We start from the raw sequence: 17,287 nt of genomic DNA on the forward strand, positions 1-17,287 counted from the left end.
AGTGATTGAGAGCCCGCCTGCCGATGCAGGGGACACGGGTTCGTGCCCCGGTCCGGGAAGATTCCCACATGCCGTGGAGCGGCTAGGCCCGTGAGCCATGGCCGCTGAGTCTGCGCATCCGGAGCCTGTGCTCCGCGATGGGGGAGGCCACAACAGTGAGAGGCCCGCGTACCGCAAAAAAAAAAAAAAAAAAAAAAGTCTTGTATGTTTGTAGAACAGCACCCCACAAATGTGTGGATTGAGGCAATAATAATAGAACGGTTGGGGGGAAGAAGGCCCGCAGTAACTCTGAAGCAGCATGGTGTGGAGGGAAGAGTGCTGGCTTTGGAGTTGAGCCCAGGCTTGAATTCTTTGTCTGCCATTTATAGTTCTATGACTTTAGGCAAATTTTTTAGCCTTGCACCCTCACTTGTGGGGAAGATACTCTCAGGTGTGTTGTCAGGATTAAATGGGATCATGTAAAAGTACCCAGGACTGTATTTGCCATATGATGGGCAGTTGACATAAGGCAGTTGACATAATTATGTGTTAGTACATTTCCATATGCATTTCCCCTACATGGAAGAATTCTCTAGAGTGGTAATTTTCAAATAAATGGGGAAGAGAGAGGGCAAAACAGATATGTATTAGAATCACTTGGGAAACTGTCAAAATACACATGCTCTGGAAATTCTGAAAGACCCTTGGGGAGGGAATAGCCATCTGTATTTCAAACATGCTCCCCAGGTTAGTGAGATCCTCTCCCAGGTCTGTTTTAGCAGAGATTTGGGTATAATTACTTCTGAATTAATTTTAATAAGAGCTTTCCACATTTGGAAGCACTAAGGACCCAGAATATGTCATTCAACAGTGTTCCTTGTGTGCACATACCTCTTGTGTTCGTATTTAATGTTTATTTGTTTGTCTGTTTGTTACATAGCTGCTCCATTTTCAAAGGGCTTTCTAATCACTGGTTCACATTGGATCAGTAAATCACTTCATTTTAAGTGAGGAGTGAAGCACAAGAAAGGCAGAGGAGGGTGGTGACTGATGTCTGAGCAGTTCATTGTTAGGCTGTCCCTTGAATAGTCTCACTTCTGTGTGTATTCCATGAAAACAGATGTTCATTATTGGCTCTTAAATAGTGCTGTTCTATGTAGAAAAAGTTAATATTGGTAAAAAGGCAAAAGACAAGTATTTTTCATAATCTTTGAGCTTTTTCCTTCTGTTTATTTATAATAGCTTTATCTTATGTTTTTTTAAATTAGAAATTTATGTGAACTGGTGTATAAATGTGTTTTTGTGAATGCTGTTAATTTCTTAAAGGAGTTTTAACAACTCAGACTCATGGAATTGGTAAAACTGTCATTTCCCAAACCAAAAGATCAATTGAAATGATATTTATTTGTATATTTGTATTGCTAGCTTTCTGGGTCTGCTCTGTCTTCCAACAGAACTACTCCTGAATTCATCTGCAAAGAATAGTGAGCCTTATCTGTTATCTTCTCTCTCTTTTTTAAGCTTTCCTGCTCATTGCAGTATTTGCAGTTCCAACTTGTGTCACATAGGAAAAGTTAAATGATGGACTGTATACCTTTTGCAGGATTGTTTGAGAATGGTGAACACGTAGAAGAGACAAGCTACTAAGGTGATAGAGAATCTGTGTACCTTAGGATGTTTCTCTAAAGGATAAAAGTTATGTGGACATAACTTATTCTTTCCATCAGAAAAGTGGAGAATCTTCTTCTCAGTTGAGTCAAGAGCAGAAGAGTGTCTTTGATGAAGACCTGCAAAAGAAGATAGAAGAGAATGAACGGTTGCACATACAAGTGAGAAAATCTTTGTTTTTCCATATGAATTTAAAAATGGGTTGTATGATCTGCAATGTGGAAAAACCAGTGCAAGATAGAGTGTTTTGTGTATGGGTGGGTGTTTTAATGTTTCCTGTGGTCCTTAGGTACATACGTCATGTCATTCATTCATTTCTTAGATCTCATTCATGTTTTAATATGGATGTGTGCTTTCAATATGCACTTGTTCAGAGGACAGCAGAATAACTTCATAAGTTAACAATAAAGAAGTATACTGGGCACTCTTCATTTTATATAGGAGATGGTTGGATGGATCATTTAGATGGGGGCTTATCAATAAGTAGTGTTTGCTTTTTAATTTATGACAGCTTAGTTGGTTTTTATCTGTTTCCCTGTTAGTCTCTAAGGTCTCTTTAGGGTATAGGCCATGTCGGTTTTGTCTGCCCAGCCTCAGGACAGGGCCTTACTCATGGCAGGCCCTCAAATATTTGTGGAATGTTGAGTAATCAGTGTCTGCTCCAAACCATTCAACATATTTTAAGAGTCATAGGGTAGTGTATTCAACCGTGCCTCCTGATTTTTTGTGTGGAATGGTGAGCATAGTCAAACAGTGGAAAATAAATATGCATTCTCAGTCTTTGAAAATGTTTACAAAATGAACTTTTGACTTCATGAATTTTGTGTTAAGTATTCATAATTCTTAATTACTACTGGCTTCTCATTAAGGAAAGGAGCCTTACCTGCTTCAGGAGTGACATCTGTTTGATTTTTGATTATTTAATTGCAGAAGTCAGCCTAACAGAAAAGTTATACCCTGGTCAGTTGAGTTCTCTGTGTGCCAGAAATGGTTTGAAATAGAAATCCACGAGCCTGGGAGGAAGGAGGTACAGGCTTTGGAGTCAATCTGTGACTGGGAGACATTTGACAAGTTAGGTCATCCCTTGAAGCTTCTGTTTCCCCATCTGTAAAGGAGGGATTACAAGTACACCACCTCTGACCTGCCGTGAGGCTCCACCGAGCTCATGCCTGTGTGATTTTGCACAGTGAGCATATGGAACCTTATGGAAGTTGCTCAATGATTAGTCGCTGCAGTTGTTTTCTCTTCATTTGTATATATTGGGATGTTGTGAGAAGACACCATGATCTTTTCTTTTCAGTTTTTTGAAGCCGATGAGCAGCACAAGCACGTGGAAGCAGAGCTGAGGAGTCGGCTGGCCAGTCTGGAGACGGAAGCGGCCCAGCACCAAGCTGTGGTCGATGGCCTGACCCGGAAGTACATGGAAACCATCGAGAAGCTGCAGAACGACAAGGCTAGACTAGAGGTAAGACCTGCCGTTGGTGAGAGCGTGTGAAAAAACAGTCCAGGCTTTTGGAAATCATCCGCCTGCCTTGTAGAACAAAAGTTAGCCATTCAAGGCAGGACTGCTGCCTGCAGCGTCTCCTCAGTGAGCTCACACCTGTGGCCTGAGCTGTCTGCTCTTCTTTTTTTTTTTTGACAGACCAAGATGCATATAATTTTGGTTAGTTATATTTGTCACACCACATTTCTAGCAAATTGAACACAATTTCAAGTAAATAGCTATATAAAATTTATAGGGGAAAACCAGAAAATAAAAAAAAGAGTAGAAAAATTTTTTCTCTACCTGCAGGATTTCAAAATGGTAAGCCAAACAATATAGTTTGGCATAGTTTATTTTTTTATTTTTTTATTTTTTTTTTGTGGTATGTGGGCCTCCCTCTGCCGCGGCCTCTCCCGTAGCGGAGCACAGGCTCGGGACGCGCAGGCCCAGGGGCCATGGCTCACGGGCCCAGCCGCTCCGCGGCATGTGGGATCCTCCCAGACCGGGGCGCGAACCCGGTTCCCCTGCATCGGCAGGCGGACGCGCAACCACTGCGCCACCAGGGAAGCCCCTGGCATAGTTTATTTTTTAAAATTTTTTATTTTTTTAAATTTTATTGGAGTGTAGTTGATTTACAATGTTGTGTTAGTTTCAGGTATACAGCAAAATGATTCAGTTACACATACACATATATTCATTCTTTTTCAGATTTTTTTCCCATATAGGTTTATTACAGAATATTGAGTAGAGTTCCCTGTGCTTTTTTTTTCCTTCTAAAATTCAGGTAAAATCTCAGACTCTAGAAAAGGAGGCCAAGGAATGTCGACTTCGGACAGAAGAATGGTATGTGGAAACGTGAATTCCAAGGGGCCCTGAAGTGAGAACCAGAAGACCCGAGTTTTGGTGTAGTAGCTCCTCTGTCTTAATTTTCTCACATTTGCAGTGAGACAGGAGTAGATCATCTCCAGGGTCCTTTTCAGTTCTGTTATCTCTGGGACCTTAAGAAGTCTTTGTAGAGTGGCCTGTGCATTAGTCCTCAGCCTGCAGATGTTTTGGACTGTGGCAGATGGCATTCTGGGGCTCCAGTACTGAGGACTGGATCCTTTCTGTTTTAGACTACTCTAAAGAGAAGGCCTTCTGAGAGTCCCAGGCAGGAAAACTGACTAATGATCATGGTGTCAGCCTTTTAATGGTACATTTTAAATAAAATGAGGTTATACAATCTATTGATAATTTGGAGATATTTACATCTTAAAATATTACTTATCTCTAGGTATTAAGAGCATGCACCAACATTTATTTGATAAATGACATATTTTAAGTTGTAATAGGATCAATCAAGTGAATTTTTTCAGTTTAGTTGCATTGAACATGCATGGTATATCTATGCTCTTAATTGAATCAAAACCAAAAATGATCAGATTTTGAGCTCAAGGGAAAGAAAACACTTTAATACTTTAAAGACGTTTACCGTAATACTTGGACAAATATTTATGTGTTGTAAAGAGAAAATTTATGAGTTTGAAATGGCTCTAAGATTATTTTGAGCTTGGGGAGATAAACTTAAAATTGTATAAGATATTGGAACTGTGATAAATTCCTTGAAACTTCCAGTCATTCAACAGGAGTCTCAGGAGCTTTAGAATCAAGGCTTAGTATTTTTCTTATCTTCATTTTTTTTTAACAACTCTCTACTACCAAGGGTATCCCAGATGTCAGGTACCATCCTCTGAAAGCCTGATACCAGCTGTTGAGGTAACAAGCAAATGATGATCTACTGTCTATTGATAATGTGGTTTTGTATTTTTTCTTTCAGCCAGTTACAGTTAAAGAATCTTTATGAAGATTTGTCAAGTAGATTAGAGGAATCCTTGTCAATCATCAATGAAAAAGTACCTTTTAATGATACAAGTAGGTATTATGTACAGTTTTCCGTTATTTGCAACTCTGAACCTCTTTATGATAGCCAACTAATTAAAATAATTTGTAATCTATTTGGCAGAAAATCTCATTGGCCTAACAGAGGGTTGCTTTCTTTTTGTCCTTTTGATCAGCTTTGGCCTTCATGTTTCAAAGGGAGATTTTAGTTTGTCACATAACTATTCTAAAGCTAGGCTTCTTGGAAAAAGCCTAAAGCCACATTTTTTAATTGCATGTATGTAACATATCCCAAGGTGAAAACCAACCTGCACATAAAGTACCTGAATATTTGTACAAGAAAATTTGATCATGGTGGGGAGTAAGGTGGGAGAGGAGTAGGGGGATGGGTGGGAGGTGAATCTTCTTAGCCTGGTATCTCCTGCCCTTTGGACAATCCCCAGAGATAGGGAGTTGACTTGGGTAAGCCCTGCTTCCTGTTCATCCTGGGAATGGTCTGGTAATTTACACAGCCAAGAGCAACAAAAAGAAGTTAAGAACAGAAAAATCAACTTACATATATAACAGATGCCAAATTTGTAACCTTTAGACAGGTAGTAAATCTAAACCTTGAAGACAAAACAATTGTTTTGATGCAGAAACTTAAATTTAAATTAGTACACATTTCCTTTTTTACAATTATATCATTGAAATTAATTTTTGACTTCTTCTCAATTTTTCTTAGGGAAGACCTAAAAACAGAGGGAAGAACAGACACCAAAGAAAAATAGCAGTTTGCTCTAACACTGAAATCAGCATATGTCATTATTATATCAAAAACCTAAATTCATCTGAAAACAACACCTGTTACTGCTTTCTACATTAATGTAAATAGCACCAGCGTACTTTGATCCACTAGGCTTAAAACCTTGGCATTTCTTTTTCCCCTTAATCCTTAGTCATCAGGTTCTAATCATTTCCTTCTGAGTCTCTTTGGGTTTATTGTTTCTTTTCCAGTAGTGGTTGTCACCCTATTTTAGGTTCTTAGCATGTCACAAGTAGGTTACTACTTTTAGTTCCGAAATATTTAGAGATTATTTACTGAAAGTCTAAATGGGTGGGGAGCACAGGATATGCAAAAACGTATAAGACAAAAATCTCTACCTAACCTCAAGGAATTTATAGTCCAGTAGGGGAGAAATAAGGTAGAGAAATATCTAAAATATAAGCTAAGCTATTCTATGAAGAACCTCTTGGGGTTTCAGAATAAGGATGATTACTACTGGTGGGGTTGTTTGGGGAAGCCTTTTGGAAGAAGTGTGCTTTGAGCTGGGCCAGGATGCAAAAGTAGGTTTTATTGGTCAGAGAGGTGAGGGAGAATGAGCCAGGGAATTGCATGGAGTGTGGCATGTAGGATAAAGGTGCTGTCAGGGCCTGACAGCAGTAATTAGTTAAGTATGACTGGAGGCTAGAGTGGGTGGGTTGTGGAGGCCAATGATGGGTAAGTTCTGAAAGGGAGGGTAGTGCTGGACCCTCAGGTTCTGGGCAAAGGACTCGGGACTTAATTTGCAAGGCAGTAGGTTTTTGCAGAAGCTTTTGGAAATGTCTTGGTGAAATTTGTGCACTCACAAAGTTAATCTGGCAACAGAGTATAGACTACCCTGGAATGGGAGAAGGGGGCTGATGCTGTTGTGATGATAGTCCTGGTGTGCTGTGATGGGGCCTGGAGCCTGAGTTGTCAGGGAGATGCAAGGAGGCAAGGGAGCAAGAGGAGGCAGTGTGGTGGAAAGATGTGGTGCAGTTGACAGAAATCAAAGAGGCAGACGGGGAGCAGGTTTATGGGAAAGATGTTGAGGGTAACTTTGTTGTGGCTTAATATTCTAACAGATTGGTGTGCATCTCTTTACCTACTGGTGTGTACATTTGTGAATAAAAGCCTAGATCTGGGGAGAGAAACTGATGTTGACCCATCTGGGATGGATGAGCCCCCCTGTTGGGAGTGGTGGGAATGAGGGGTACAGAGTACAAAGAGGCCTGTGCAGAGTGCACTGCAGTGATCGGGAAGGGAAGGGGCTGAGCGGGAGAGAAGCTGGGAAATGGGGTGAGCATTTATTATTTCTCAGTTAAGCTCTTTTTTCGTAAATGTAAAATGACTTAATGAACAGCCATTTTTGTTTTGTAGAATATAGTCAGTATAACGCTCTGAACGTTCCAGTCCACAATAGGAGACATCAGGTAAAGATGAAGTTTTTATTTTCAGTGATGTGTGTGTCAATCTTTTCAGAAACACCAATTAGTTGTTTGGGCCTCTGTTTAGTGCACCAAACCATTGTGTTTAACTTTTACTTTCTTTTCTCATACATTCTTAAAAATTGTGTAACTCGCTGCTTTTTGAATTTGTAAATAATATAGATTTTTGCTGTCTCTTGTCCGATAACATTAGAACTGAATTGTGGGATGCACTGATTTTTGAGTCATACCTTTCTTTTAGGTTTTGCACTTAAACTGTCTAGGTTAAGTGGAGAGGTATATTTACCAAAACTGGCGGCTTTCTATTGTAATTTACTTAGACGGTAGTATTAAAATTTAAGTGGGAGCAAATGAATTTAAATTAAGGAATAATTATACTAGAGTTCAGATGTTTCTCCAAAAGCAGACTTAATAAAGTTGTTTGGGAGTAATAACTTGATAGTTGACTTTAACTGTACCCTGTTTATTTTAAAGCTGAAGATGCGGGATATCACTGGGCAGGCCCTGGCTTTTGTTCAAGATCTTGTCAAGGGTCTTCTGAACTTTCACACCTATACAGAACAGAGGATTCAGATTTTTCCTGTTGATTCTGCCATTGACACTATATCTCCATTGAATCAGAAGGTACATTTAACTCGGGATACCTTTTGTTTGCCCTGAACAAACGTGGAGACTTGTATTATCAGACCACTTCTGTGCCTCCGCCATGTACTGTGGAGGACATGGGAAAAGCTACAAGTCGTAGTCTTTACCCTCAAGGTAAAATATGGCAAACCTGGGGATTCTTAAGAAATGAAATAGGAAGGGAGTAGTTAAAGACCTTACTTAGTGTGAGTGAGTGTTACGGGCAGTAAGTGATATGAGGTCATCAAGGAGGGGAGATTGCTGTCGGTGGTAGTGTCTGGAAAGGTTCTTTGGTGATTTAACTGGACTTTGAAAAATGAACATGATTTGCATAGGAGGAGCGAAGCGGGGTGGGTATTTTTTCACCACAGAAGAGGGAAAGACATGAGCAAAACCATGGAGTAGGAAACCATAGGAAGTATGCACGTAGTCACATACCACCACTTTTGCCATATTGTACTGGTAAACACAGACTGGCCCTGACACAGTGTGTGAGAGTGGGTGTTACTCAGAGCCAAGAATAGCAGGAGGTGGGGATTATTGGGGCCATCCTGAAGGGAGGAAATTAGGGGGCTTGCAATAAATGAACTCTAAGTGCCCCATACTGTGGTGTCTGAAGTGAGTCATGCCACTCTCTACTTACCTGATTCTTCTCATCAGCTTTTTTTTGGTGTCTGTGTGTGCATCATGCAGTATTTCCAGGGTTTGAATAGTGTTTATGTCCACAGATCCTGTTAGTATAGCAAAGGCTAAGATTCTGGAGTCATACTTCTGGGGTGGCAGCCCAGTTCTGCCACTTTCTGTGTCCCCTTGGCCAGTTTATTTACCCTCTCTGTGCATCTTGAAAATGGAGGATAAAGTACTTACCCCACAGGTATGTATGTTTGAGAATTTAATGAGATACTACATGTACAGTGCGAAGAACAGTGCTTGGCACATAGTAAGTACTCAGTAAAGGCTAGCTCTTACCATCGTCATCATGCTGCCATACTCATAGGAAGCCCTTAGCAGATGCTTGCTTTTCATCAGTTTTTATCTGACTCCACAAATCTTTTGAAGTTCATAAAAATTAAACTTTGGGCCTTTGAAATGCTCTTTAATATCACCGTGGGAAAAAGCTTTCAGATGACCTCGGTAAGGAAAATGGAACTGCAGCATTTTAATGTAGTTATATTTTCTTTTATACTTCCTATAATATAAAAACATTTTTTTCCATTGATTCTTTGTCCATTATTTTATTTTATTTACGTTTAATTTTAATTATTTGTTTATTTATTTGTTTGTTTGGTTTTTGGGGTTTTTTGGCCACACCGCCTGGCTTGTGGGATCTTAGTTCCTCAACTAGGGATTGAACCCGGACCCCAGCAGTGAAAGCGCTGAGTCTTAACGACTGGACCATCAGGGAATTCCCGCCATTACTTTATTTTAGCTTGTTGCCATATTATGCCCACACAGTGAGAATCAAATATGTTAATCTTAACAGAAACATTTCATTACTTTGAAGAATTCATATTTTTCTCAATATTTTACCCTTGGTGCTTTGGCCTCTGAAAGGCCCTATGTGATTTTCTATTAAGTCTGTATTACTGAAGATTCAGAAACCATTTGTTAAAAGATGACCAAAGTGTTTAGACTTGTTCATAGAATCATAAAGTAGACGTTTATACCTGAGCTTAGAGTTCAACTTATTTACAGCTCTAAAGATCGAAGCCCAGAAATACTGAATTTCCCAGGGCCATATATCTGTGTAGTTTGCAGTAGGGCCAATTGAATCACCTATCTGCAAAATGAGACCTTACATTTCTATACTGAGAAAACGAAATTTGAGCCATTATACAGTATTTAGAAAACTGAGATATATCACAAGTGAAAAATTAACTTCTTGCTTCTCAATTGTCTAAATGCCTGGGGGATCTTTTTCTGAATCTATTCTTCATACTGAATTAGTCCTTTGTAAATATTACAGTATCCATGACAGTTACAAAAGTTTTTATATTCTCATTTTGATGACAATTACATTCCTGGAATTTGTTAACTTTGAACATTGTATACAGTGAAAATAAGAAACTGTACTTAAAAGTCTTTTGCTTCTAAAAAATGAGTTAAATGAGTTATAGAACACAAAAATCTGTCATACAGTTTTGATTATCAAATCTTTTTTTTTTTTAACTGGGACCCCTATGAAGAAGCAGTTGTTTAGAGAAGAAGGCCTGTTGGTGCTGTGTTGTGAATAGTATCCCCTCCTCGTTTGCTTCATGCCTGGTCATTAATTATGTTATCCGTCTTCTAGTTCCTCATTTTGCAATGGAATGGGGACTTGGAGATAATATCTAGGATTTTAGAGGGGAGCTCTGTGTATAAGCCTGATTTCCCAAAAAAAGTTTGCAAAAGAATTTAGGATTAAAACTCAGCGAGTCCATTTACAAATGTTTTGCCATTCTTTACTTTCCAGTGACTTAACTCACAGTTCTTTCCCTTCTATTTAGTTCTCACAGTATCTTCATGAAAATGCATCCTATGTCCGCCCTCTTGAGGAAGGAATGCTTCATTTATTTGAAAGTATTACTGAGGATACTGTGACTGTCCTGGTAATTTTCTTCTATGTTTTACTTCTGGAAAGGGGAGCTTTTCTTTTTCAAATGACACTATTAACCTTGAAATTTTTTCTTTTCCAGGAGACAACTGTGAAGTTGAAAACTTTTTCAGAGCATTTAACCTCTTACATATGTTTTCTTAGGAAGATTCTTCCTTATCAGTTAAAAAGGTACTTACCCTCTGGCCCAGGGAGCTTGGGGAATTGTGAGGTGTCATCTGAGCTGTGCTGGAGTTAATAAAGTAATAACATGTGCTTCTTGTGATCTGCCTGACCTTTCTGCACCACAACCAATTTGGACTTTTGTGAAAAAGGAAAGTCATGGTTTGAGCAGCACAAACTTATATTTAAGAAAATTGAATTGTAGTTTGTCAGCTAGGGTTTTTTCAGTATTCTGTACTGAGATTACTACTATAACCACATACTGCAATATGAACCAGTATTTTTAATGATTGTGAATGACACATTTATTGAAGGAAATATTTCATTTTGGGGTATTTTTTATCCTTTTACTATAAACATCTAGATGGGGGTTATGATAGTTAACCTCTACACTGCAATTTATAATCCTTAGGTTTCTTTGAAATAGTATATTGTTTTTATTATTGGTGATTTATTTAAGTTATAAAGTAAAAACTTTGTTTATATACTTCAGCCCTCATAGGATATGTCATTAAGTAACCTTAAATGCTCCATCTTAAACATTTCTGGAAAGGCAAGAGAAAATCATTTACGTAATTGGGAATTTGAGGATACTGCTTGTACATTTTGATACTTTTGGTCTAAAACTACCAAGAGTCCTAATTCGTCTAAATCTTTTCATCCTAAGATTTAGTCTTTAAAAAAAGTAATCAAAGAATAATACAACTGGAACATAGGAGAAATAAGAGCATATATGTAGTATAGTATATTGCAAAATAAGGTTTAGGAAATACATAGATGAATAACTTACAGATGTTGAAAATATACAAGTAATTATAGTTTTTAAGTCCTTGTAAAACTAAAATAGTAGGTTTTAGCTTTTCAATAATATGAAATTTTATTATTAAAAATTAATATGTTAAGAGCCATCTTATTTCCTAATTCTAACCTAACAAGGTATTTCAGTAACTGAATTCTATGATTTGTGCACATGACAGAATTTTAGGAATCAGGGAATTATGACAAACTAATAATTGTGAATTACAGTTTCAGATCCTTAAATGTTTTAGTTCAGTATAATTAAAGTTTTTTTGAAAATTGACTCTGGAAGTTTAACACTAAATTGAATACACTTTATTGATTTGGCTTACGTTGAAAAGACTCTAAGAACCATTGCAAAACTTCTAATTGCCAAACATCTGCTCTTCTTATCATCCTGTGACTTCCCCTTCGCCATACTCCTATCACATGCTTTACCTCAGGATGGCATATATAAGCCTCAGTTGCCCCACTTGCCCTTGAGTCTCACTGTCTTTGTGGACTCCCCTACATATGTAATTAAATTTGTTTTTCTCCTATTAAAAAAAGAACCATTGCAAAAGTGGTATTTACTACTTGAAACAGTTAAGCATTGTTATTTTATCTTAGTTTATTTTTTCACTATTACGTTTTTAGAAACACTGGATAAGTCCTTTCTTGATTTAAGATTCCTATTCTTGGAATGTTCTGTTCCATATGCCTTCAGCCGTATCTTATCAGGTATTCATGTTTTTAGGCAATTTTTTGGTCATTGGTTTAAATACCACTTTAGTTGACAAGATGACATGTTCATTAGTAGTAAATGGGCTTAGTATTGAATGAAGCTGTTTGCTATAAATAAGTAGAAGAGAAGAGGCAAGGTCGAGGGAATGGATATGATTATCATTCTGTGCTAATAACTTTCGTAGCTTTGTGTAAAAAGCATTTTACTTGATTACTGCACATTTTAAATAAACACTCTTAAGAGTCAATATAGTTTTTTTAACCTTATAATTAAGCTTTCCAAAGCACCATTTAAAATTGAAAATGGTAAAATGTATTTTATGAATGTTAAGCATTTATTTTTGTATTGAGCCTATAGATTGTTTTTTCCAATCTGTTTGACTTTTGAACCTACATACACTGAAAAAGGTTTCTCAATGATTTTCTCTCCTAGTTCCTGTGTAATTCATTCTCTTTAGGAATTCAGTCTATGAAATATTTTTCTCCTGAAAATATTTTTAAGGGAAACATGTTTTTGCTGCTCTCAGGATGGAAAGATAATGGGTATCTCCCTTTATTTTTTCTTCCATTTAGTCATCTTTTGCTGCATTGGTGTTTGCAGCAAGCAGGTGTATGTATTATGGTATAAAAAATGGAACCTTGTAAATGAGATCAAATTCCTTTTTTTGGTAAATTCTCTCTTCGGATATAGATGTTTGAGAATTTAGATGGTTTCTTATAGCTAGTTGAAAATGGTTCAGGATGCTCACTTTTATAAAATCTGCCCATTCTTAGTTTAGAAGAAGAATGTGAAGCTTCCCTTTGCACGTCTGCATTACGAGCCAGGAATCTAGAGCTGTCCCAGGACATGAAAAAGATGACAGCTGTATTTGAGAAGCTGCAGACTTATATTGGTCTTCTCGCCTTGCCAAGTAAGCATGTTTGTTACTCATGGTTCAACTTGAAGAACTTAGAGTACAAGAAGCTTGAGAAGGGAGGTGGTTTGGCGTGTCGGAGTGAGAAGAGCCTAGGACCTGGGGTCAGAAAAACTTGAACTCAAATCCTCCAGCTCCACGTACATTTATGGTCTTGGGCAAATCACTTCTCTGCTTCTGTTTTCCCACTTATAAAATCGAGGTAAATGTGATTATTAAGTTAAATTAAGAATGTACAATATCAGGCATCAAAGACATACATTAAATATTAAATCTCTTTCCTTCCTCTTTTTTAAATGGAGAGGGGCAAAGCATGAGAATTCATAGCAACTTTCCAACAAGTAGCATAGGGGAAGGTTAATAGTAAAAATGCTATTTTTAGAGGAACTGTATCATAACAAAGCCCCAAAATGTAAAGGTTGAAAGTCTTGGGAAAAAAAATGCTGTTTGTTGCCCTTTGTTTTAATTTGAAAAAAGTATTTTCAGGTCATTGAATGGACCTCAGTTTAAATGATGTTTGTAAGAAAACCATTATTTTTGTAGTAGTGATTTGATTATTTGTTTTTTGTAACAGCTTAAGTGTGATATAATTTACATACCATACAATTTACCCATTTAAAGTGTACAGTTCGGTAGTTTTTACTATAGTCACAGACATGTGCATCAACACTACAGTCAGTTTTAGAATATTTTCATCACCTTAAGAAGAAACCCTGGGGCTTCCCTGGTGGCACAGTGGTTGGGAGTCTGCCTGCCGATGCAGGGGGCGCGGGTTCGTGCCCCGGTCCGGGAGGATCCCACGTGCCGCGGAGCGGCCGGGCCCGTGGGCCGTGGCCGCTAAAAAAAAAGAAGAAGAAGAAACCCTGTATACTTTAGCTGTCACCCTCTTATTCCGCTGTTGTGTCCCTGCCCAGTACCAAGCAACCACTAATCTACTTTCTGTCTATAGATTTGCCTGTTCTGAACATTTCATATAAATGGAATCATAAAATCTGTGGTCTTTTGTGACTGCTTTCTTTCACTTAGCATAATATTTTCAAGATTCATCCAAGTTGTAGCATGTATAGGTATTTCATTCCTCTTTATTGCAGAATAATATTCCATTGGATGGATATATCACATTTTATTTATCTACCTATCAGTTGATGGACATTTGGGTTGTTTCCACCTTTTGGCTGTTGTGAATAATGATGCTATAGACATTTGTGAACAAGTTTTTGAGTAGACATATCTTTTCATTTCTCTTGGGTATATACCTCAGAGTGGAATTGCTGGGTCATATGGTAACTTTATGTTTAATTGTTGGGGGAACTGCTACCTTGCATTCCAAGGCATGTGTACCATTTTATATTCCCACCAGCAGCAGGGTTCCAATTTTTCCACATCCACACCAACACTTATTATGTGAATTTTTAAAAAATTTCTTCTGTTTTTTAAATTGAAGTATAGTTGTTTTACAACATTGTGTTATTTTCAAGTGTACAGCATATGTGTGTGTGTGTATCCTTTTTTTCAACTCTTTTCCATTATTGGTTATTATAAGATATTGAATATAGTCCCTGTGCTATACAGTAAATCCTAGTTGTTTATTTTATATATAGTGGTGTGTATCAGTTAATTCCATACTCCTAATTTATCCCTCCCCTGCTTCCCTTTTGATAACCATAAATTTGTTTTCTAAGTCTGTGAGTCTATTTCTGTTTTATAAATGAGTTCATTTGTATTATTTTTTAGATTCCACATATAAGTGATGTCATAATATTTATCCTTCTCTGTCTGACTTACTTCATTTAGTATAATAATCTCTATGTCCATCTGTGTTGCTGCAAATGGCATTATTTCATTCTTTTTTATGGCTGAGTAATATTCCATTGTATAAATATACCACATCTTCTTTATCCATTCATCTGTCAATGGACACTTAGGTTGCTTCCATGTGTTTGCTGTTGTAAATAGTGCCGCTGTTAACATTGGGGTGCATGTATCTTTTTGAATTAGAGTTTTTGTCTTTTCCATATATATGCCCAGGAGTGGGATCACTGGAGCATTCCATAGTGGATGTACCAATCTATATTCCCACCAACAGTGTAGGAGGGTTCCCTTTTCTCCACACCCTCTTCAGCATTTATTATTTGTAGACTTTTTGATGATGACCATTATGACCAGTGTGAGGTGATAGCTCATTGTAGGTTTGATTTTCATTTCTCTCATAATTAACAATGTGGAGCATCTTTTCATGTGCATGTTAGCCATCTGTGTGTCTTCTTTGGAGAAATGTCTGTTTTGGTCTTCTACCCATTTTTTTTTTGGCCGTGCCACATGGCTTGCGGGATCTTAGTTCCCCCATCAGTGGGTTGAATCCGCACCCTTGGCAGTGAAAGCACAGAGTCCTAATCACTGGACTGCCAGGGAATTCCCTTTACTCATTTTTTTGATTGGGTTGTTTGTGTTTTTGATATTGAGCTGTAGGAGCAGTTTGTATATTTTGGAAATTAAGCCCTTGTTGGTTGCATCATTTGCAAATATTTTCTCCCAGTCTGTAGGTTGTCTTCATTTTGTTTATGGTTTCCTTTCCTGTTCAAAAGCTTATAAATTTGATTAGGTCCCATTTGTTTATTTTTGCTTTTCTTTCTTTTGCCTTGGGAGACTGATCTAAGAAACTATTGCTACAATGTATGTCAAAGAATGTTTTGCCTGTGTTCTCTTTTAGGAGTTTTATGGTCATGTCTTATATTTAAGTCTTTAAGCCATTTTGAGTTTATTTTTGTGTATGGTGTAAGGGAGTGTTCTAACTTCATTGATTTGTATGTGGCTGTCCAGCTTTCCCATACCACTTGCTGAAAAGACTGTCTTTTCCCCATTGTATATTATTGCCTCCTTTGTTGAAGATTAATGTGCTGTAGGTGTGTAGGTTTATTTCTGGGCTCTCTATTCTGTTCCATTGATTCATATGTCTGTTTTTGTGCAGTACCATGCTGTTTTGATTATGGTAGCTTTGTAGTATTATCTGAAGTCTGGAACGGTTATGCCTCTAGCTTTGTTCTTTTTCCTCGGGATTGCTTTGGCAATTTTGGATATTTTGTGGTTCCATGTAAACTTTAGGATTATTCTAGTTTTGTGAAAAGTGTCATGGGTAATTTGATAGGGATTGCATTAAATCTGTAGATTCCTTTGGCTAGTATGGGCATTTTAACAATATTTCTTCCAGTCCAAGAGCATGAGGTAACTTTCTGTTTTCTTGAATCATCTTTGATTTCCTTTATCAATGTTTAATAGTTCTCAGCATATAAGTCTTTCACCACCTTGGTTAGGCTTATTCCTAAGGTTTGTTTTTTTTTTGATATGATTTTAAACAAAATTGTTTTTTACTTTCTCTTTCTGGTATTTCATTGTTAGTGTAAAGAAATGTAACAGATTTCTCTATATTAATCTTATATCCTGCTACCTTACTGAATTAATTTATGAGTTCTAATAGTTTTGTGTGGAGTCTCTTTCTATATAGAGTATTATGTCATCTGCACATAATGACAATTTTACCTCTTCCCTTCCAATTTGGATATTTTTGTTTCTTTTTTTTGTCTGATTGCTGTGGCTAGGACTTCCAATACTATGTTGAATAGAAGTGATGAAAGTGGGCATCCTTGCCTTGTTCCAGAATTCAGCTTTTCATCGCTTAATATTACGTTGGCTGTGGATTTGTCATAAATGACGTTTATTATGTTGAAATTTGTTCCGTCTGTACACACTTTGGTGAGAGTTTTTATCATGAATGGATGCTGAATTTTGTCAAATGCGTTTTCTGCATCTGTTGATATGATCATGTGTTTCTTGTCTTTTCTTTTGTTCATGTGGTGTATCGCATTGATTGATGTGCATATGTTGAACCATCCTTGTGACCCTGGAATGAATCCAGCTTGATTATGGTGTGTGATCCTATTTATGTGTTCTTAGATTTGGTTTGCTAAACTTTTTTTGACAATCTTTGCTTCTATATTCATCAAAGATATTGGCCTGTAATTTTCTTTTTTGGCAGTGTCTTTTTCTGGTTTTGGTATCAGTGTGATAGTGGCTTCATAGAATTACTTTGAGAGTGTTCTTTCCTCTTCAGTCTTTTGGAAGAGTTTGAGAAGGATAGGTGTAAGTTTTTCTTTGTATGTTTGGTAGAATTCCCCAATGAAGCTATTGGGTCCAGGACTTTTGTTTGCAGGGAGGTTTTTTTTTTTTTTAAATTACAGA

At 37.4% G+C, this 17,287-nt stretch overlaps 1 protein-coding gene across 6 annotated transcripts in view; it reads left to right on the forward strand.

Annotated features, from left to right (window-relative positions):
- PPP1R21 (protein phosphatase 1 regulatory subunit 21) overlaps window positions 1–17,287 on the forward strand; it is a 61,395-nt gene that overhangs the window by 12,481 nt on the left and 31,627 nt on the right. For all 6 annotated transcript variants that reach the window (XR_003682282.2, XM_007118264.2, XM_028496752.2 and 3 more), the window contains 9 exons: window positions 1,707–1,808; window positions 2,948–3,112; window positions 3,915–3,973; window positions 4,947–5,041; window positions 7,170–7,222; window positions 7,712–7,861; window positions 10,348–10,449; window positions 10,537–10,625; window positions 12,912–13,048. Coding sequence is in view for 5 of the 6 variants with exons in the window: in XM_007118264.2 (XP_007118326.2) it covers window positions 1,707–1,808; window positions 2,948–3,112; window positions 3,915–3,973; window positions 4,947–5,041; window positions 7,170–7,222; window positions 7,712–7,861; window positions 10,348–10,449; window positions 10,537–10,625; window positions 12,912–13,048 (952 nt within the window). In the remaining variant the exon portion in view is untranslated. The remainder of the gene's footprint in view (window positions 1–1,706; window positions 1,809–2,947; window positions 3,113–3,914; window positions 3,974–4,946; window positions 5,042–7,169; window positions 7,223–7,711; window positions 7,862–10,347; window positions 10,450–10,536; window positions 10,626–12,911; window positions 13,049–17,287) is intronic.

The sequence above is a fragment of the Physeter macrocephalus genome, chromosome 12, assembly GCF_002837175.3.
Source record: "Physeter macrocephalus isolate SW-GA chromosome 12, ASM283717v5, whole genome shotgun sequence".
NCBI lineage: Eukaryota > Metazoa > Chordata > Mammalia > Artiodactyla > Physeteridae > Physeter > Physeter macrocephalus.